The 21,506-nt window shown below is 50.7% G+C and overlaps 1 protein-coding gene across 1 annotated transcript; it reads left to right on the top strand.

Moving 5' to 3' along the window:
- The first annotated feature begins 10,453 nt into the window (after positions 1-10,453).
- TFAP2C (transcription factor AP-2 gamma) lies at positions 10,454-21,172 on the top strand. Its single transcript, XM_032257216.1, has 7 exons — positions 10,454-10,769; positions 12,384-12,869; positions 12,969-13,020; positions 14,851-15,067; positions 15,642-15,760; positions 18,460-18,604; positions 19,572-21,172. The coding sequence occupies exons 1-7, from the start codon at positions 10,722-10,724 to the stop codon at positions 19,858-19,860; spliced, it is 1,356 nt and encodes a 451-aa protein (XP_032113107.1). The 5' UTR covers positions 10,454-10,721; the 3' UTR covers positions 19,861-21,172.
- The last annotated feature ends 334 nt before the right edge of the window (positions 21,173-21,506 follow it).

Raw genomic sequence — 21,506 nt, 5'->3', positions numbered from 1 at the left:
CCCTATTTTCTAGTGTCGAGTGCCATAAAACATGGCCCCGACCTTTGCTCTCTGTCCGCGGCCTCCTGCTAGGGCAGGCTATAGCTGCCAGTGCCTTGCAGAGTCTGAGGCAAAGAAAAATGTGTGTCTCCATATGCATTTACCAATGTAGCCTCCAAAGTGGAAACAGTTACTAAAAGCTCAGCAACAACAACAACAAAACAATGCTCCTGGGCGCGGCGGCTCACACCTGTAAATCCCGCACTTTGGGAGGCCGTGGTGGGAGGATTATTTGAGCCCAGGATTTCGAGATCCACCTGGGCAACATAGTGAGACATCACTATTTAAAAAAAAAAAAAAAAAAGAAAAAAAAAAGGCTGTGTCATGAGCCAAAAAGAAGAAAAAGAAAAGCGTGGCCGTGATGGTATAGTGGTTAGTACTCTGAGTTGTGACCACAGCAACCACGGTTCGAATCTGAGTCACAGTACCAAAAAAAAGAAAAAAAAAAAAAAAGCCTGACTCTAGATAAAGCCCCTGCTCTTTTTTTCTTTTTCTCCCCGCACCCCCTCTTTTATTTTTTTTGTGATAAAACCCCTCCTTGACCAATCTGTTTGCTCGCCATTGTCAGCTCCTATGACAGCAAGGGTAGGGGACAAAGAAGGGCTTGGAACTTTCAGCTGATTGGAAATAACTGGGGGAGGGGAAAATAAAAGGAAATAACGATTTCCATCGACAACAATACAGGGCGGTGAAACAAACAACAGCCTTTTTTTTTTTTTTTTTCCTGAGACAGAATCTTGCCTTTTCACCCAGGCTGAAGTGCAGTGGTGCAATCTCGGCTTATTGCAACCTCTGCCTCCCAGGTTCAAGCAATTCTCCCGACCCAGTCTCCCGAGTAGCTGAGACTACAGACACATGCCACCACACCTGGCTAAGTTTTGTATTTTTAGTGGAGATGGGGTTTTACCATGTAGGCCAGACTGGTCTTGAACTTCTGACCTCAAGTGATTCACCCGCTTTGGCCTCCCCAAGTGCTGGGATTACAGGCGTGAGCTGCCGAACCTAGCTGCAAACTGTTTCTTTAAAACAAAGTCAAGGTCTAAATGAGTGGTGTTGAGTAGGGTAAACCGGCTGTTTAAAAGGCTACTTTGGGCCGGGCACGGTGGCTCAAGCCTGTAATCCCAGCACTGTGGGAGGCCGAGGTGGGTGGATCACGAGGTCAAGAGATCGAGACCATCCTGGTCAACATGGTGAAACCCCGTCTCTACTAAAAATACAAAAAAATTAGCTGGGCATGGTGGCGCGTGCCTGTAATCCCAGCTACTCAGGAGGCTGGGGCAGGAGAATTGCCTGAACCCAGGAGGCGGAGGTTGCGGTGAGCCGAGATTGTGCCATTGCACTCCAGCCTGGGTAACAAGAGCGAAACTCTGTCTCAAAAAAAAAAAAAAAAAAAAAAAAAGGCTACTTTGTGATAAGATTAAAGAAATCCTTCAGTCCAAAAAGGGTTCACAGACTTGAACCACAGTAAAGGATAAAGAAATCCCTAATCAGGCTGGGCATGGTTCAGGCTGGGCATGGTGGCTCATGCCTGTAATCCCAGCACTTTGGGAGGTTGAGGCAGGCGGATCACGAGGTCAGGAGATCGAGACTAACACAGTGAAATCCTGTCTCTACTAAAAAAAAAAAAACAAAAAAAATTAGCCGGACGTGGTGGCACACGCCTGTAGTCCCAGCTACTTGGGAGGCTGAGGTGGGAGAATCGCTTGAACCCGGGAGGTGGAGGTTGCTGTGAGCCGAGATCGCACCACTGCACTCCAGCCTGTGCACAGAGCAAGACTCCAACTCAAAAAAAAAAAAAAATCCTAATCTATCCAGTTATGGTTTTGGAACACGCAGGGTTGATTGAGTGGACACAGTTTCAAAGCCTCACATATGAGTAAGAGAAGAAATAACGTTCCCCTTGTTTTCATAGGAATCATTTATGCCAGTGGGTCTCAGACTCAGTGTTTTCTGAAATCGCCTGGAGAGCTGGTGCAGGCGGGGCTGCTGGGCTCCACCCACACACAGACCATCTGATTCCAAGGGGCCTGGGGTGGGGCCTGAGAATTGGGAGTTCTAACAAGCTCCCATGGGATGCTCTTGGTCTGAGACCTTACTTTGAGAACCACTGCTTTGTGCTAAGTGTAGGATTCTTTTTTCTTTTCTTTTCTTTTTTTTTTTTTTTGAGACAGGGTCTCACTCTGTCATCCAGGCTGGAATGCAGAGTCACAGTCATGGCTCACTGCAGCCTCAACCTCCTGGGCTCAAGTGATCTTCCACCTCAGCCTCCCAAGTAGCTGGGACCCCAGGCACATGCCACCACATCCAGCTCATTTTTGTATTTTTTTTGTCGAAATGGGGTTTTGCCATGTTGCCCAGGCTAAGTGCAGGATTTTTTTTTTTTTTTTGAGACGGAGTTTCACTCATGTTACCCAGGCTGGAGTGCAATGGCGCGATCTCGGCTCACCGCAACCTCCGCCTCCCGGGTTCAGGCAATTCTCCTGCCCCAGCCTCCTGAGTAGCTGGGATTACAGGCACGCGCCACCATGCCCAGCTAATTTATGTAGTTTTAGTATAGACGGGGTTTCACCATGTTGACCAGGATGGTCTCGATCTCCTGACCTCGTGATCCACCCACCTTGGCCTCCTAAAGTGCTGGGATTACAGGCGTGAGCCACCGCGCCTGGCCTTTTTTTTTTTTTTTTTTTTAAATTTGAGACAGAGTTTGGTCTTGTTGCCCAGGCTGGAGTGCAATGGCTTGATCTCGGTCACTGCAACCTTCGCCTCCCAGGTTCAAGAGAGTCTCCTGCCTCAGCCTCCTGAGTAGCTTGGATTATAGGCATGCATTACCACACCCAGCTAAATTTTGTATTTTTAGTAGAGATGGAGTTTCACCATGTTGGCCAGAATGGTCTCAATCTCTTGACCTCATGATCCACCCGCCTTGGAGAGTGCTGGGATTACAGGCGAGAGCCACTGTGCCCGGCTAAGTTTCTTACGAAAAGGAAATGCTGGCTTAAAACATTTCCAATTATTGGTTTTTGGAGGCTAAAGATTTTATTCAGTGGGCTGGGTGCAGTGGCTCACACCTGTAATCCCAGCACTTTAGTAGGCCGAGGTGGGCAGATCACTTGAGGTCAGGAGTTCGAGACCAGCCTGGCCAACATGGTGAAACCCCATCTCTACTAAAAATATAAAAAATTGGCCAGGCATGGTGGCGTGCACCTGTAATCCCAGCTACTTGGAAGGTTGAGGTAGGAGAATTGTTTGAATCCGGGATGTGGAGGTTGTAGTGAGCTGAGATCTTGCCATTGCAATCCAGCCTGGGCAACAAGAGAGAAACTCGTCTCAAAAATAAAAAAAAAAATAATTGAAAAAATATTTTATTACTGGGTGCAGTGGCTCACTCCTGCAATGCCAGCACTTTGGGAGGCTGAGGCAGGGGGAATCACGAGGTCAGGAGATTGATACCATCCTGGCTAACACTGTGAAAACCTGTCTCTATTAAAAATACAAAAAATTAGCTAAGCGTGGTTGTAGTTCTGTAGGTGCCTGTAGTCCCAGCTACTTGGGAGGCTGAGACAGGAGAATCGCTTGAACCTGTGAGGAGGAGGTTGCAGTGGGCCGAGATCATGCTAGTCCCAGCTACTTGGGAGGCTGAGACAGGAGAATCGCTTGAACCTGTGAGGAGGAGGTTGCAGTGAGCCGAGATCATGCTAGTGCACCACTCCAGCCTAGGCAACAGAGCAAGACTCCATCTCAAAAAAGAAAAAAATAGATTTTATTTAGTGGAGGGGAAGAAATATGTAGATATGTTAGGTCTCTAAAATATTTTGGTTGGTGTGTCTGGTACTGAAAAGGGCTTGGAGATTGATATTTATTTTATATTACAGAGTATACAGAATAGATCTAAAGGAATAATAATTTTTTTCTGTCTTTGAGGTTCTGGTTTTAATTTGGTGTTGATTTTTGTTGGCTAGGGTTCCCCTCTGGATCCCTGGGTTGCCATGGTGACATTTTGGCCTTTATCGCCTTGCTGTTGTTTCCGGCTTGCAGCTCCACTGAAATGAGTCCTTACATGCAGGACTCAGGAGCTTGGCTCTGGGTCTAAGGAAGCCCACGTTTGTGTGCCACGTGAGGAAGATGAGGGAGGGAAAATGAAGATACTGCAGCCTGGCCCGTGGGACTTAAAAAAGTGAACAAAGGAGAAGGACCTGTCCCAACGGGGTCCTGCTCCAGCTTCCTTGCAGACCCTGCCAGTGGGTGTCATCTAGAGGAAAGGGACCTTGGGGAGTTTGGAACCTTGTCCACGTGTCAATATTTCATCCCCATGTATCGTGACAGGACAAGGTGTAATCCCAGCACTTCGGGAAGCCAAGGTGGGTGAATCACTTTGAGGTCAGGAGTTCGAGACCAGCCTGGCCAACATGGTGAAACCCTGTCTTTACTAACAATACAAAAATTAGCTGGGTGTGGTGGTGAGTGCCTGTAATCCCAGCTATTTGGGAGGCTGAGGCATGAGAATTGCTTGAACCCGGGAAGCGGAGGTTGCAGTGAGTGAAGACTGCACCACCTCAATCTAGCCTAGGTGACAAGAGTAAAATTTGTCTAAAAAAAAAAAAAGCTCATTTTATTTATTTATTTATTTATTTGAGGTAGAGTTTTTGGCTCTGTCACCCAGGCTGGAGAGCAATGGCACGATCTTGGCTCAAAGCAACCTCCGCCTCCCGGACCTCAAGTAATCCACTCTCCTTGGCCTCCCAAAGTGCTGAGATTACAGGCGTGAGCCACCGTGCCTGGCTTAAAATCCACATTCCATTCTATGGATTCTCTATCATAAAAATCTCTTTGTGCATTTTTTTTTTTTTTTTTTTTTGAGATGAAGTCTTCCTCTGTCGCCCAGGCTGGAGTGTAATGGTGTGATCTTGGCTCACTGCAACCTCTGCCTCCTAGGTTCATGTGATTATCCTGCCTCAGCCTCCAGAATAGCTGGGATTACAGGCACACACCATTGTACCTGGCTTATTTTTTGTATTTTAGTAGAGACAGGGTTTCACCATGTTGGCCAGGCTGGTCTTGAACTCCCGACATCAGGTAATCCTCCCGCCTTGGCCTCCTAAAGTGCTAGGATTGCAGGTGTGAGCCACCATGCTCAGCCTCTTTCTGCATTCAAAACACTGCCTTTGAAGGCTACTGGGGTACTGGGAAAGTCTGGGAGAGGTTACCAGGAGGTGGGTGGAAATCTGCTTGCTGCATTTTTCTTTCTTCTTTTCTTTTTTCTCTCTTCTAAGGCATATGTAGAGGAATCTTGGATAAAATTTCAACTCATCTCTCTTGGAAGGAAGCTGTTTGGGTTGCCTAGGCAGGTTTTGTGTGAAAACCAGCAAGAACTCAGATGATGAGAAGCAGCTTCTGTATGAGTCTGATTTCTCCTGCCTGGCCTGGGTGACCACAGTGGGTCCCATGATGTTTACACTGATGGTACAGTCAACAATCAGCATTTACCTCTGTTTACAGTCTTCTCATTGTGTTTTACTGGGCTCTTAGTTTTTGCTTCTTTCCTCCCTCCCTTCCCTCCTTCCTACCTCCCTTCCTTCTGTATTTAGTTTTTGCTTCCCCTCCCTCCCTTCCTTCCTTCCTTCCTTCCTTCCTTCCTTCCTTCCTTCCTTCCTTCCTTCCTTCCTTCCTTCTTTCCTTCCTCCCCCCACCCCCCCCATATACTTTGCTCCTTTCCTTAAGGCAAATTAGAATGTGATGTGCAAACAAATCTGTCTGGCACTTAAGGAAGATCTCAAACCCCACTCCCTTTCTTCCCCTGCCCCAAGAATTCACTGCCCCTGGTTCAAGTTCAGCTTAACCCAGAAATCTGTGATGTGACATGAGGGATGAGAATTCCCAGAAATGTTAGTAGTGCTGGTCTTGGGTAAAAAACATCCCTTACCAGTAAGACATAGGCTACATTTAAAATAATTTCTGAGGGAAGGAGTCCTAAGTACCTCTTGTCATATACATATGTAAAGATAATTGAAAACCCTAGGGTACACCCTTTTCAAATGGAGAGTTTATCGTTTCCAAGGGGAGGAGGGCAGGGGAGGAGTAACCGAGACCTTTCCTGTCTGTCTTCCAATCGCGATAGCTCGTTTTGGCTGTGAATTTCCCCCCTCCCCCTCTCCTCCTCTCCCCTCCCCCTCCCGTTAATTAAATAAACGCTGGAAGCATGTGTTTACCGCACACGACTCGGCCCTTGGGGAACTCTTTTTCTGCGACGCTCCTACTCTTAAAATCCTCAACCCACAGAGGACTGAAGAGCTAACATCATGAGTTTCCAGTTCCTACGGGTGAGAAAAGAGGTGTCTGGGTGGAGGGCAGAGGCGACTCCTGCGGCTGGCAGCAAGGAGAGGCTGCGGGAGGACTCTGCAAAGGGCGAGGGGTGGCGCTGGGTGGGACGGGCGCCTGGGGCGTGCAGGGTGGCTCCTGGGCGCTGCCCGGGCTGCCTGTCGCCCAGTACTGGCGCAGGAGGACGAGTTCGCGCAGCGTCTGGCGACATTGGCCTGCTCCACGCCTGGCGGCGACCAAGATCTGAGAGTTAATGCCTCCGGGCTCAGCCTGCCTGGAAGTGTATGGTGACCCCTGGCGCGGAGCGGAGAAGGCCTCCGGGGACCCGAGGCTCCTGCCTTAGTCCTCGGGCCTGCGCTAGGAGCGGTTAGGGTGCGCACGGATGGCCTCGGGGATGTTAGTGGAGAGGTGACAGGAGTCTACCATCCCGCGGTCAAGCGCTCAAGGCCTCCGGCGGGTCGGGGTTTCCCGGGGCAACGCAGGTGAGATTCTGGCTTGTCTGTAACGGGTCCCCTAGAACCGCTAAGAAGTTGGCCTTAAACCCTAGGCACCCTTGCGGCTTTCAGATAGTTGGGCGACTAAAAATTCACTTTTGTTTGCTGTAGAATGGGACAGGTGGCTGTCAGGTTAGAGACTGTGCCCACGAATTCTCCATTGGGCGAGCGCTGTGCCAGTGAGCTCAGGGGCTGACGTGGTCACGAGCCCTCCTCAGAAGCCTGGGAACCTGTGAGCCCCTCGGCTTCGCGCCTCACTTTGTCTGTTTGAAAAAAAAGCTTCTAAAGGAAGAGCACGCGGCCTGATGCGAGCGCAAAGAAGCAGCTTGGTAAACCGCGCCTGGTCGGACTGATACCAGAGGCGTCTCTGCTGCGGCCGTTTTGCGCACTATTAAAAAATCTGTTGTTAACGACGATCATTTTTGTAATTACTTCGGAGTGGCTGTGACTTGATGCCTGTGGTGCCCCAGGGCGTGCCCCTGACTGGACTTAGTTCTGGGGGCCCTTTGACGCCATGTCGGTCCAGTGGGTGCCAGTGCCGCGAAGGGAGCGTGGCGGGCGCGAATACCCCCTCCTGCTGGATTTGCTGCAGGCTCCGGCCTTTCCACCCTGCTTTATCCTGGCGTGCCTGCAGTGTACTGAGGTCCCTACCAGCACTCACGTTGTCCCGAGGGGCGGGACAAACGCTCGGCGCGTGGCGCGGAGTCTGCGAAGGCGCTCCGGGGCCTCCGCCTTCTGTTCCGGCGCCTCTACCTTCTGCTCGGGCGCCCCCTCCCTGGGGTGGGAAGAGGAGTCGCAGATCTGCCCGAATCCAGCTCTACCCGCCTGGCCGCCTTCTTCGATCTGGGGTGGGGGCAGGGGCGGCGGATGACTCAGGCCTGGGGCCCGGAGCCCTGTTTTCCAAAGCCTGCCCGCGTCTCTTTGGAAGCGGGGCGCTGTCGGGGCGCTCCTGTCTTTGCAGACGCCTGGCCGCCTCTTTACGTGGTTTCTTAAGGGCGTGGGTCCAGGGTTTCCAGAGAGTATGTGAGTTTAGACTGCCTAGGGGGCGGTAGAGGGGAGCCCCCGACAATCCTCCACCCCCCTCTCCAGGCAGCTGGGAGGCCTCCAGGGTTCCCGAGGGGTCCCCTTACGCCAACGCCCGCTGTCTTGAGCGCGGCCACGCAGTCCGCGTCTTCACGTGGACAAGGGGCGGGGACGTTGGAGCGAGGCTGTGTTGGATGCTGGAGTCATCGGTTCCCTGCTCTCAGCTGAGCAGAAAAATTGAAAAGAAGGGTTGAGGCTTCCGCCACCCTGACAAGGGCTTGCGCGTGGCTGGGTGACGGCCCTGAGGCCGAGAGTCTGTGTATTCGGGAAGGGTCTTCCGTGCCAAGACTGAGGATTTGCTCCAGCCGCCTTCCGTACAGAGGGCGCGGAGGTTGCGCTCCTATTCCGGCGCTTACCCATTGGAGAGGGGGCAGCGCCGGGGTCAGGGAAGCTTCTTGGGAATGAATGGCCTTTGCCAAGAGGTTCCGGATCCTCTGGGTCCTTTGGGGCCAGGGAATGGCGCTGCGGGAGCCCTCGATGCCCATCTGCTCCCTTCGCCTCCTGCGTAGACGCCCGCTGACGGGGAGGCATCTCAGTTCCTTCGAGCCGCTTTGGCGAGTGTTGCTGCAGGAAAGGAGAGCCAGGGCCTGGGATGAAGGATGAGCTCCTTCTTGCCCATTCCGGGCCCCAGCGTGCTAGGGGTAAAGTTGCCAGCACAGACGAGACAACTTGTTCAAGCTTCACATCAGACTGGGTCAGAGAATAAAACTGAGGGCTAGAAGGCCCAGAATGCCGGAGAGCCCAACGGCATCCCTCAGGGAGTCCCAGGCGCCCAAAGGAGGCGCCGCAGCCATCTTCTGGCGAGCCTAGGACCCCATCTTCTTGGATCCGGCCCGCGGGCCTGGGTTTGAGTTTTGGTTCTGGCAGGTGTCTCCCTCTCCCGCCGCTAATATCAGGAGGGCTGCTTCTGCGGTGACTATTTTACACCAGACGCCTGTTTTGGGACCGAAGTGTCAGGATCCTGTGTGTATTATATGCACTGTTCTCCTTAGTGCAAAGCCCCGCAGACATGCGTGGCCGAAAAGTTTCAGTGGTTTCAACTTCCAGATTTTGTTCTCGCATCTGGTCGGAAAATCACCTCAGATTTGGCTGCTATTTAAGGCCGGGGGAAAGTTTCCCTTGGAGGACGCCTATTATTATTATTTGATTTTAGGCCCACCTGGATCTAAATAAATGCTAAAGTTTAAACGAACCCGAGAAGGAACAGCGAGGCAGTGGATTGCCACCATTCTGTGGACGGGTGAGTGAGCCCACTCCAGGTGCGGGCACCGTACTGATACGCATTGATGATTGCAAAATCGTATTCAGTATCAAATCGAAATAGTTTCCTCCTCTAACACCCTCGGAATGTTTAAATCCAGCCCAGGGAGCTGGATTTTGGGCGTCCCAACAAAATACGTCCTCGAGAATTAGCGATGTTTTCCCTTACCATGGAAGTGAATTGCTGCATAATAACTGGGCCAAAGAACTTCGTTAGTTTAAATTTTAAAAATTAATATTGCACTTTGCTTTCAAGTTTGGGTGGCAAGAAACGAAGGGGACAGAAGCAGCGTTTGTGTGGAAGGAAGTTTCGTTTTCTGCCTCCACCTGTGGAATCTGGGTGTCTACCTCTCCAGTCGAGGGTTCTCTGCGCGCTCTCTCCCCACTTCCTGCACCTCCTCACCCCCACCTTACCCGTGGCGCTAGGGTTTTATTCCTGCCCGGCGGTTCTTTCCCAGGGTAAGTAGAGGCTTCTGAGTGACCAGCATGCCCGAGGCAGCTGCCAAGCCGGTGCTCCGCGGGGCAGGGCAGGGCAGGGCCGCTGGGCTGGTCCAGGGCGCTCAGTCTCCCCCCCCCCCCCCCCGCGCCTGGCCTCAACCAGCCTCAGGAGATGCCGCTTCGGGCGACAGCGACAAGACGCCGCTGTCTGCGACTCCTGGGCTGGTAGAACCCTCTGCTGCCTCTGAGGCCCTTGGGGCAGACTCCCGAGGAGTCCCTTCCTTCTTCCTCCCGGCCGGGAGCAGGACCGTACTGTGCCAAAGGAGGGAACCGGGAGACTCGTGGCGGGTTGGGGCCCCGGCTGCATGATCCCAGCTCAAGCCTTACGTCTCAGCGCGGTAGGTGGGATAGCATGTGTTTTTAGGAGACGGATCTCGGTTGTTGAGGCGCGCCCCAAATGGGCAGTTTCTTAAGTCCAGGTGACTGTCTTGGAAGACGGGGTTCAAGACAGTTTAGGCAAAAGAGGGGTGGGTTTCAGTATTTGGATCCCCTCCCCCAGCTCTGCCAGTATCCGGTGTGCGTACGGTGGAGGTGACTGAAGGAAGGCGCGTGGGGGCACCCAGGTCTCGCAGGTCCTTGGCTGTCATCGAGGCACCGCCCACTGACTCTGCTCCTCGCCCCTCGCCGCGTGGGGCTCGGCGCCGCGCCAGGTTCGGGGTGCGGGGCGGAGCTAGGCTGGGACTGGCTGGGGGCCGCTCCGCCCGCCGCTTGGGCCTCCGCGCCAGCCCCCGGGGAGGAGTTATGATAATTTCCTACTCATTAAGGCGCTCCGGTCCCCCGGCTATCGCCGGGACACACGATTCGGGCGCGGCTTTCCCGGTCCACGGCAGCGGTCTCTACACCCGCGGCGCCAGCAGCATCTACGCTGGCAGAGCCGCCGATGTGCGTCCAGTGACCAGGACAGCAAGACCCGCGCGCGGCGGGGGCGGCGGCAGACGCCCGGCCACCGTGACCCCGATTTTGGATTTACCGTTCGGGGGCTGGGGGGAGCCTGGATTTAACTGGCGACTGTTTTGGGGGACGTCGGACGCCATGTTGTGGAAAATAACCGATAATGTCAAGTACGAAGAGGACTGCGAGGTGAGCTGGGGCTCAGGGGTGCAGCCCCGCCCCGCCGAGGACAGTCGGTGAGGCTGGGGGCCGCTGGACCGAGGCCGGGGACGAGGGCACAGGATCCCTGGCCTCTCGGTGGGACGGGATCCACTTCTCTGGACCCCTTCTTAGTCCATTTCTGTGGGGCCCCTGTCCTGTGTAGGGCCTTTTCCTAAGTGGCCTCCCCTCGGGAACGAGGCCTGGAAAGAGAATGGGAGATCCTACCCACACAGCTTACCTATACAGCTTACCTGGCGCTTTCCTAAGCAGCAAACAACCCTGCTTCCCGTTTTCTCGGAAAAGCGCCCTGTCTGCAACCCTCAGACGTGGCTTTTACGCACGAAGTCTCTGTCCAAAGGGGTCAGATGAGGCTACCTGCCAGCGACACCTTGGCGGACACTCCTCCAAGGCCGGCTTGTCACTTGCCCCGCTAACTCCTCGGGGAAGCACGAAAACAACCGAAGTTTGGCTTTCAAAAGAAGTGGGGGCTGGGGAATTTGTGGAGGGGGGGGGCCCGAGGCCAGCTGCGGCCGTAAGCGCTCGCGAGTGCTCCAGCCTGTCGGACAGGTTGAGCTAGAGTTTCGGAGAGTGGGAGGGAGGGAGGCGGCGAGCGGGAAGAGGAAGAAGACGCAGGCGGCGCGAGGCGAGCTCCGGGGCATTGGGAGCGTGGAGCCCGGGCCACGGACTCGCGGGAGCTCACGGCGCCTACGGGGCCTGAAGGGGCTGCCCCAGCCCGCAGGCCCGGGCGCTTCCGCCAGGAGGCGACAGCGCCATGTTCCTGCAGGTTCCCGGCTCCCCGAGACCCCTGGGCAGATGAGGATGCATCCTTTAGAAACTAAGTGGGGTCGCCCAGGGGCGAGGGGACGTGCGCGGGCAAGGCTGCCCAATTTCCAGGGTCCTTCATGCCCCCTCTGCGCCCCGATGTGCGAGAACACTGCCCGTGGCCATGCAGGGTGCTCCCACTTCTTACTCCCCTCGGCTGGGCCCTGCCAGCAGGGAGGGCCGCCCTCCACTCCCCAGGGCGGCGCGGGGTGGCGGGCCCTGCCTGCGAGCGCCGGCCGCCCGGAGGTCTTTGTCCGGAGGGCGTGGAAGGGAGGGTCCCTGGGGCGGGGAAGGTGCGCACTTCCCGCGCGGCGCGCTCTATCCGCGCCGGCCGCGCTACCTCCTCCGGTAGCTCCTGCGCCATGGGCGGGCTCCGGGAGAGCGCTCTGCCTCAGGCGTCCAGCTCCTGCGACCCGCGCTCCGTCCCTGACCTTTTCTGTCCCGAGACCCAGGGTTCGGGCTTGGCGCCTCCGAGCGCCTCGGGCCTCCGAGCAGCGCTCAGACCTTTGCCGCCCGGCTTTGAGAACTCGTTTCCCCAGGTCTTTCATCACCTCTCCTCCCTCTGCGCACCCTGCTTACAACGAAATCCTCGGGGCACATTGCCCCCGGGTACCTTCTGACCCTGGGCAACCTCCGCGGGGTAGGGTGGGGTTGGTCCCCTGGGGCGCACCGCGCAGCCGAGCGACGCCGGCCAGTTCGCAGTAGCGGGGTTTCGGACTAACGAGGTCTCCTGTTTCATTTTCATTTTTGTTTTTTAAAAACTTACTTATTTTTCTCCAGGATCGCCACGACGGGAGCAGCAATGGGAACCCGCGAATACCCCACCTCTCCTCTGCCGGACAGCACCTCTACAGTCCCGCGCCGCCCCTCTCCCACACTGGAGTCGCCGAATACCAGCCGCCACCCTACTTTCCCCCTCCCTACCAGCAGCTGGCCTACTCGCAGTCGGCCGACCCCTACTCGCACCTGGGGGAAGCGTACGCCGCCGCCATCAACCCCCTGCACCAGCCGGCGCCCACCGGCAGCCAGCAGCAGGCCTGGCCCGGCCGCCAGAGCCAGGAGGGAGCGGGGCTGCCCTCGCACCACGGGCGCCCGGCCGGCCTGCTGCCCCACCTGTCTGGGCTGGAGGCGGGTGCGGTGAGCGCCCGCAGGGATGCCTACCGCCGCTCCGACCTGCTGCTGCCCCATGCGCACGCCTTGGATGCCGCGGGCCTGGCTGAAAACCTGGGGCTCCACGACATGGCCCACCAGATGGACGAGGTGCAGGTGAGCGCGGACCAGTTCTCCCTACGGCCATCTGCCCCCACCCCGCACCCCTCTAGGCTCCTCCGAACTTAAAGGGGAATTTTGTCCTTTCTCCTCCAGAACGTTGACGACCAGCACCTGCTGTTGCACGATCAGTCAGTCATTCGAAAAGGTAAGTGGCCAGGTGGCATCGTCTTCCTCTGGTCACACGGTCTGGGCTTGAGAAATTGACTGGCAAGTTTGGGGGTATTTGGCCAACGTGGGACATTTGTGGTAGAAGGGACTGGAGGGGATTCATGGGTTAGATTTTAGGAGTAAGAAGAGGGGATTTCCCTCCGGCCTCTTAGGAGGTTTCTCTTAATTTCCGGATTTGTTACTGCCTAGTTTTTTTCTTGGAAAAATATTACTTCTTGAATTCCAGTGTGTATTTCACAGTGTGAGAGAAAGTCTTCCAGAGCGAGTGAACACTGATTTAATTTGAAATGCTACAACAACAACAAAAATCACAGTCACACCTTGGTTGAGTGGTTGGTTCTGTAACAATTTTGTTAAGTTGTGATTTTATTTTTGATTTCAAATACGTATATGGAAAACATCCTTAATTCTGACCTGCAAGAAAAGTTCTGAAGCAATTTGGCTTACCAAATAAATAGCTCTAAAAGGAACAGAGCTTAGAGTGAGTGATCTGTCAGAGGGAGCGTTTTCAGATGGTGGAGAAGGGGATTTGGAAAATTGGATTACTTGGTGAGTGAGTGGTTTATGAAATTAAGTTACTTACTGATAGGATTACCATTGTGACTGTTTTGGGAAATGGACTGGTCCTAAATTGAAGGTAGTTATATTCTGTTACTTGAACTGCTTAAATAGATTAGAGGGAAAAAATTTTAAAGAAAAACTTAGAAAAGACTAAAAATTTTTAGTAAACTTAAACGTGTTTGTATGATTAAATTTACTGTGATCAGTTGCATTGAAAAGTTTGGCAAAGAATCTGTGTGAGTCCTATGATTTGGTTGTTCGAGTGGGGAAAAATCTCACCGTTTATTTAGCATTGAAGTAGTCTTCTGAAAACAAATGTTCTAATTTAAATAGATTTCAGCAGGGGCTAGGGGAAAAAAAGAAAAAAGAAAAACCCTCCAAGCTTGGGATCTTAACTAATTAACTTCCCAAGGTGTTAAGTTGTGAATGTCAGATTAGATTTGTCTCTGAAGTAGGGGGCTTTTTTAGAAATACATTTTTTTTTTTTTTTTTTTTTTTTTTTTTTTTTTGAAAAAGATTTTCTCTTTTTTTACCCAGGCGGGAGTGCAATGGCGCAATCTCGGCTCACCGCAACCTCCGCCTCCTGGGTTCAGGCAATTCTCCTGCCTCAGCCTCCTGAGTAGCTGGGATTACAGGCACGCACCACCATGCCCAGCTAATTTTTTGTATTTTTAGTAGAGACGGGGTTTCACCATGTTGACCAGGATGGTCTCGATCTCTTGACCTCGTGATCCACCCGCCTCGGCCTCCCAAAGTGCTGGGATTACAGGCTTGAGCCACCGCGCCCGGCTAGAAAGACATTTTTAAAAGCCATGGTTGGGCTTGGTGACTCACACCTGTAATACCAACACTTTGGGAGGCCAAGGTGGGCAGATCACTTGAGGTCAGGAGTTTGAGACCAGCCTGGCCAACATGTTGAAACCTGGTCTCTACTAAAAATACAAAAATTAGCTGGGCATAATGGTGGGTGCCTGTAATCCTAGCTACTTGGGAGGCTGCGGCAGGAGAATCACTTGAGCCCGCAGGCAGATGCTGCAGTGAGCTGAGATCGCACCACTGCACTCCAACCTGGGTGCCAGAGTGAGACTCTATTTCAAACAAAACAAAAAAAATCTGCCTGCAGTTGATCAGGGTGTGCAACGATGCTTGTCTAAAGATCACTTTCAGCTTTGGTTAGTGGTTTTGAAAAGGTCTCTCTTGCTCAGAGACAGCTCTTGTAACTGCCAGCTCTGACCTTCATTCACAGGTCCCATTTCCATGACCAAGAACCCTCTGAACCTCCCCTGTCAGAAGGAGCTAGTGGGGGCCGTAATGAACCCCACTGAGGTCTTCTGCTCAGTCCCTGGAAGATTGTCTCTCCTCAGCTCTACTTCTAAATACAAAGTGACAGTGGCTGAAGTGCAGAGGCGATTGTCCCCGCCTGAATGCTTAAATGCCTCATTACTGGGAGGTGTTCTCAGAAGGTACTTGGGGAACAATTCTGGGCATGGTGGTTGGGTAGTTGAAGGTGACATGTATCAGAGGTCCAGGAGGTATTTTTAACATTTATGTGACTTTATGCCTAACACTGAATTCTAATCGGCTTAGAGTTTTTAGTACATTTCTTCTCTTTTAGAAAGTGCCAAATGGAGGAGGAAGTGCTAAAACAGCGCTCACAAAATCTCATTTGGTTAGAATTTGATCCCCACGTATGAAGTGATAGCATCTGTATTGAGGGAAGATGGGGAGCACCGTGGGTTTTTTCCCCAGGGAGTTTTTGTGAGGGTGCTGCAGTTTCACAAGTGAAAATGTATCTGCCCCCGTACAATTTGAAATGTTTTGTGATACAAAGTTTGTTGCTAGGAAAGATTGATTTTGTATCTTATGGGGATTAATTAAAGAATACTCTGCTATCGCTTTTCATTAAGGTTCACTGTGAAGTAGACAGTCTGGTAGATTTCAGCTTTGACAGCAGCACTTTAGGAGTTTAGAATTAATTTTTAAAGTGTGTGTGTTTTTTTTTTGAGAGTAGCCAGAGTCAATTTTTCTTTTTCTTAGAGCCAAATCGAAAAATGGGGGCCGGTCCTTGCGGGAGAAGTTGGACAAGATTGGGTTGAATCTTCCGGCCGGGAGACGGAAAGCCGCTCATGTGACTCTCCTGACATCCTTAGTAGAAGGTCAGTGGGGTTTTGTTTTGGGTTTGTGATGTTTTAAATTTGTGCCTGTGTCTTTAATAACTCTTGTAGAAAAGCTGGAAAACAACTCTTAAAACTTGGTTGTGAGTAGAGATGAAAGCAATTGGAATTGTCTTCTAAGTTTATTGCAATGAATCACGGTAATCTTATTGAAAAAGTTAACATTTAAATATCTGGCTGCTCAGGTAGGCTCTTCTGTATTCCCCAGAGAATCAATGTTGGAGAGAAACTGGTTGGTTTTCCTAACCTAAGAAACCACACCCTAGGGGTGTTAGCATGTCCTGTTAATGAACCCGTTTTTGAAAGATAACAGCTGATCATTTGGTACGCTTTGAGTAAAAACTGGTTACTTATTGGTGAGCAGAAGGACCGCTTCTGGTTTTTGTGGCTGTGGTTATTTTGTAGCTGGGAATCGCGGTCAGTGAAGAGAACCTCTTGTATACAATACGACTGGCCAGATTCACAATTCTTTTCTTTCCTCCCATCCAGAGAAAAAAGTAATGGAACCCGTGGCCCATACACAAGCTCCTCTCGCCAATCCTGAGATAGTAGGACATGGCATTTCAGTTTCTTGAATGGGGGGCCCTTTTACTCCAGCCTGGACGGTAGCCAAGAATGCAATACAACCTTTAAAAGAGCTGAAGGGAAAGTAAAATAAATTTTTAAAAACAAAACAAAGCACGTTGTTACTGCTCCCAGGAAGAGTTGGGCGCTGAGAAAGGCTTAGGGCGCTCACTATGGGCAGGCGAGGCCAAGGAGAAGCGGGCTTCCCGGAGCAGTACCCTCTTTTGAAGACTTAATTTCCTTGCTCTGATGGCGTGATTGCCGTGCTCAAAGAGACTTGGCAGAGTCCCTGCTCTACCTTTTACGAGTGCCTTTGGAGGTCAGGGCAGGAGAAAGGAGCTGCCTGTCTGAGAACAGCTGGCCTGCCTGGAGAATCGCGGTTCTGCTGGGGTTTCTTGGTAGCCAGGCAGGGTGATTGAATAAGAAAGTGTGTTCCAGAATAATAGCTCTCCAAGGCTGCTTCAGTCAACCCGGGGGGCCCCTCCACCATCTGGGTTTTTGTAACGCTCGCCAGTGCTGCACCCTGGAGCCGGGGAAGGGCACCTCCAGGATGGGAGAAAACTCCCTTGGTGTCTCCCTCTGCTCTTCACTGACTCGGACAGGGGAAGGGTGCTCCAAGTTGGTAGTTAGGAAACACACCCCTTCTGTCGTTTTTAAAAGAAACATTCTGGAGATCCTGCCCCCTTCTCTTAAGAGGGCACTATTAGAAAGAAAGGAAGGAGAAAGTAAGGTGTCAGACAGTTGTCTCTGTTTTGTAGAGAAGTGACCAGTTTGCTTTGGTCAAACATGTTTATAGCCCTTACATTTTCCTGCTTCCCTCAAACGATACTACTTAATATGAAGAGAAAACGTGGGTATGTTTGATTATCTGCTGAGCCGTGGACTGGTCAACATTTCTCAAGTTTACTCATCTCCGTATCCATGGGGCATTGGTTGGAGGACCCACGGCAAAACCTGAGGCTGTTCAAAATGTCACATTTGCATATAATCTACATACATCCTTTGCTGTAGTTTAAATCATCTCTGCATCACTTACTTCTAATGCCTAATACTGTGTAAATGCTATGTAAATAGTTGCTATAGGCCGGGCGCGGTGGCTCAAGCCTGTAATCCCAGCACTTTGGGAGGCCGAGGCGGGTGGATCACGAGGTCAAGAGATCGAGACCATCCTGGTCAGTATGGTGAAACCCCGTCTCTACTAAAAAATACAAAAAAAAAATTGGCTGGGCATGGTGGCGCGTGCCTGTAATCCCAGCTACCCAGGAGGCTGAGGCAGGAGAATTGCCTGAACCCAGGAGACGGAGGTTGCGGTGAGCCGAGATCGCGCCATTGCACTCCAGCCTGGGTAACAAGAGCGAAAACTCCGTCTCAAAAAAAAAAAAAAAAAAAAAAGTTGCTATATTGCATCCCTCAGGGAATAATCACAAAAGTCTGTATATGTTCAGTACAGACACTACCATTCATTTTTCCCCCCTGAATATTTTCAATCTGGGGTTGGATGAATACAGATTTGGAACCCACAGATACAGAGGGCTGACGACTGTGCAGTTAAATGTTTCAGGGTCTAACCCAGGAATAAGTGTAAAGAATAGAAAAAAAGTTTCAGGGTCTTTGTTGCTCAAATTGTGTGCTCTCCACCCTCTATTCTAGGGGTGGAGGACCTACTGAGAATCCCTAGAAAGTTCTACCTACCAGCTGAGTTGTCTGCCCTGTATATGGTTTCATTCTTGCTTGCAATGTGACTGCTAGACAATGAACGCCAGAAAGAGAGGTAAAGGGGGCCGTGTGCAGTGGCTCATGCCTCTAATTGCTAGTGCAAGCCATCTCTTGGGACCAGGAGTTCAAGACTGGCCTGGCCAATGTGGCAAAACCCTGTATCTACTAAAAACACAAGAAGTAGCTGGGCATGGTGGTGCATGCCTGTCATCCCAGGTATTCCGGAGGCTGAGGCAGGAGAATTGCTTGAATCCTGGTGGTGGCGGTTGCAGTGAGGTCCGGTCACTGCACTCCAGCCTGGGTGACAGAGCGAGACTTTAAAAAAAAAAAAGGAGACAGGAAAAGGCTAGTTTGGCCTCATTGATCACAGCCATCCTAAAACCTGTTGCTGATTATTCTAGGGGAAGCTGTTCATTTGGCTAGGGACTTTGCCTACGTCTGTGAAGCCGAATTTCCTAGTAAACCAGTGGCAGAATATTTAACCAGGCCTCATCTGGGAGGACGAAATGAGATGGCAACTAGGAAGAATATGCTACTGGCAGCCCAGTAAGTATCTGAACTTGAATTTAATGATGACTCAATGCTCCAGACCTTGAGGTTCAGAGGATTCCCCCTCCACAGTCCCGATGGCTCAACAAAGAAATAGCCTTGAAATAAATTGGGGCATAGCAAAAGAAAATGGCAAGGAAGCTTCTTTTACAAAGTCAAATCCATTAACTTTTTGTATGATTTAGAAGAGTGCATGACTCAGCCATGAGGACTTTGGAATTGCTTAGTTCTTCAGCTCAAAATAGTTGAGCTGCCCTTTCATTGTTGTGTTTGCATATCTTTCAAAATGTGTTGAAAACCCGATTTGTCACATCCCATAAAGAGAGATTGTGTGCCTTCTGCCTCCTGATAGCAAGACTTTTGTTTTTAAAATGTAAAGATTAGGGTGAATTTGTAGATGTGGGCAAATTAACTGTCTCAAAAAGGACTTAATGCAGCTGTGGATTTTCTCATAGAAACCAACAGTAAGTTGATTTTAAAATCGTGGTAAATGGAGCAGAACTAGTCAAGCCAGGAAACGGGGTAGAAGAGAGCGCAATGGACCAGGCTGTGTCAAGAGGGAGAGTTTCAGGGGGTTGCTTCATTCTCTGGGTTCCTCAAGGAATTTGTTTATTGGAACCAGCTTGTACCAAGGTAAACTGTCCCTTAAGCACATGGGCTGGAATTCAGACCCCACCACTTTTACCAATCCTGATGACCTTGGCCAGTTAACAGGTTAATCCTGTTATGTTTTCTAATTGCAGTGAGGATTAAATAAGATAGTGCTTTAAAACAGCATAACGCAGAGCCTGGCGCAGAGCAGGTGCTAAGTGCAGCAGTTGGCTATTAGAATTCCAGGCCTCCTTCCTTGGTTGAAGCAATTCTGCTTGCCTCCCAGGCGTCGTCCTCACGGGTAGTTGGTTCTGTGCCCTTGACCTGTAAGGAGCTAGATGGAACTGATGGAGTCAATTGACTGTCTTCACAGGCAAGTGTGTAAAGAATTCACGGAACTTCTCAACCGAGACCAGACACCCAATGGGACCAGCAGGTCCTCCGCCCCAGTCTTGGAGACGAACATACAGAACTGCTTGTCTCATTTCAGCCTGATTACCCACGGGTTTGGCAGCCAGGCCATCTGTGCCGCGGTGTCTGCCCTGCAGAACTACATCAAAGAAGCCCTGGTTGTCATAGACAAATCCTACATGAACCCCGGAGACCAGAGTCCAGCTGATTCTAACAAAACCCTGGAGAAAATGGAGAAGCACAGGAAATAAAATTGGGACGAACAAAGCTTCGGAGAGTCTGGAAGGAACAGGACTGCAAGAATCCTTCTCCACCGCACAGATGAGAGCCCTCTTGGCCTGGGGGAAGAGTTTGTTACCTACCTTACTATTTAAAGGGCCTCCACTGGTTCCGGATCGGCAGCGATCACCCCCGCTCCTGGATTCCTTAGTTGTTTCTCTAGCGCTGAGCTATCTCCTAACTTTGGACCTATTATCAGAAGGTGACACGTACTGGCTCTTTATTCATTAAGCTTTTATTTTTTTTTTGAACCCCATTCTTTCCTTCTCTGAAAGTGGTGCTACAAGTTTTAGAATCTTTTAAATACATTGCCTGGGCTAACAGACCCACACACTTAGCCATTGAAATGTCAAATTGATGTGCTCTAGATCAACAGATCAACAATACCTTTTTATTTTTTTCAGTGTTAAGGTAATGGCTGGTTTCTGTCTCTGCTAAATATTTACCTTGAAAAAAAGAAAAGTGTGTATCTAGCTTCTTCAGAGATCAAGTCTTCTGGTAGGAGGTAATGGGTCTGTCTGCTTAGCAACTAATTAATAGGTGATATTTGACACACTCTAAACCCCGTGTTCAAAGGGGGCCTTCTGGTTTTAGGAAACTTGTAGAAACCAAGCCTGCTGATGATTTTTGCCCTGTCCTTTTTTTTTTTTTAAAAAGGACAAAGCAAAAATCCTCTTTTGAAAGTTAACTCTTCAAATGGGAGGCTCTTTGAAACGACATGTTCCTTTAAGGTACTGAAGCTTTATTTGCATATTTATTTCAGATGTTTCGAGTAAACTTGAAAAGGGTAGGCACGAAGCAATTTGTTGCTGCCTGTCCCCCCAACCCCAAGTCCCCGTGGAGGGTCTGTATTTTAAGAAACAGTGTGTTGAGTGTACAGATTTTATTTATGCATAATTTAATGGGGTCTGTAAATAGTGGTGCACTTCTTACAGCTTTTTTGAGACATGTGATCCAATTTTAATATTAACTTTGAATGGTGATGGGGTAATCTATAATGCACCGTAAGGTTTTATTCATATATGTACAGGGTATTGAGGATTAAGAGGATGCTGGGTTCTGTTCTTGGCTTGGAAGAGTCTATTTAATTGAAGCTCTCTGTTCAGAAAGCAATAAGTTTGTGTCTCGTTCCTGTTGGGCTGCTCCTAAGGTGAGTGTGCAGGACGGTGTGTGTGTGGGTGAAACGGAGATTCGGAATTGAACTCTGCCTGTAAATGTTCCCCAAATAATTGTTGTGTGTATGATATGTGTACAATAAAAGTATTCTCATTAGAATCTGTGAAAGTCTGGTTATAGCTTGATTTTTTTTTTTTTTTTAAAGTCTCTAAGGTGAATGGAATTAGGGCAGAGCTGATTCATGGCTTGACTATGGCTTAGTTAATAGCCTGAGCAGGCACAGTTTTGAGTGCTGTTGGGGAGGAACCTGATGTTTCATTTTCTCTCCCTAGTGAGACTCCTCAGCTATGCCAGGTCTTACACGCTGTCATCAGTGCGTGTCAGCTGCAGATAGAATCATCGTCCCCATCCCGGAGGTATTGGGGAAATGTGTGAGGGACGGTTTGTTGACTTGAGGGCCAGTGTTTGGAAACAGTATCTCATGGAATGTTACTCTGTTGAG

The sequence above is a fragment of the Sapajus apella genome, unplaced genomic scaffold, assembly GCF_009761245.1.
Source record: "Sapajus apella isolate SASKATOON/1434 unplaced genomic scaffold, GSC_monkey_1.0 scaffold96, whole genome shotgun sequence".
NCBI lineage: Eukaryota > Metazoa > Chordata > Mammalia > Primates > Cebidae > Sapajus > Sapajus apella.
Note: the sequence above shows the minus strand (reverse complement) of the source record. Positions and strands in the feature narration are given on the sequence as shown.

Coding starts and splice junctions, on each gene's coding strand:
- TFAP2C (XM_032257216.1), top strand. CDS start 10,722: ATGTTGTGGAAAATAACCGATAATGTCAAGTACGAAGAGGACTGCGAG. Junction 13,021..14,850: donor TCAGTCAGTCATTCGAAAAG/GTAAGTGGCCAG, acceptor CTTCATTCACAG/GTCCCATTTCCATGACCAAG. Junction 18,605..19,571: donor AATATGCTACTGGCAGCCCA/GTAAGTATCTGA, acceptor CTGTCTTCACAG/GCAAGTGTGTAAAGAATTCA.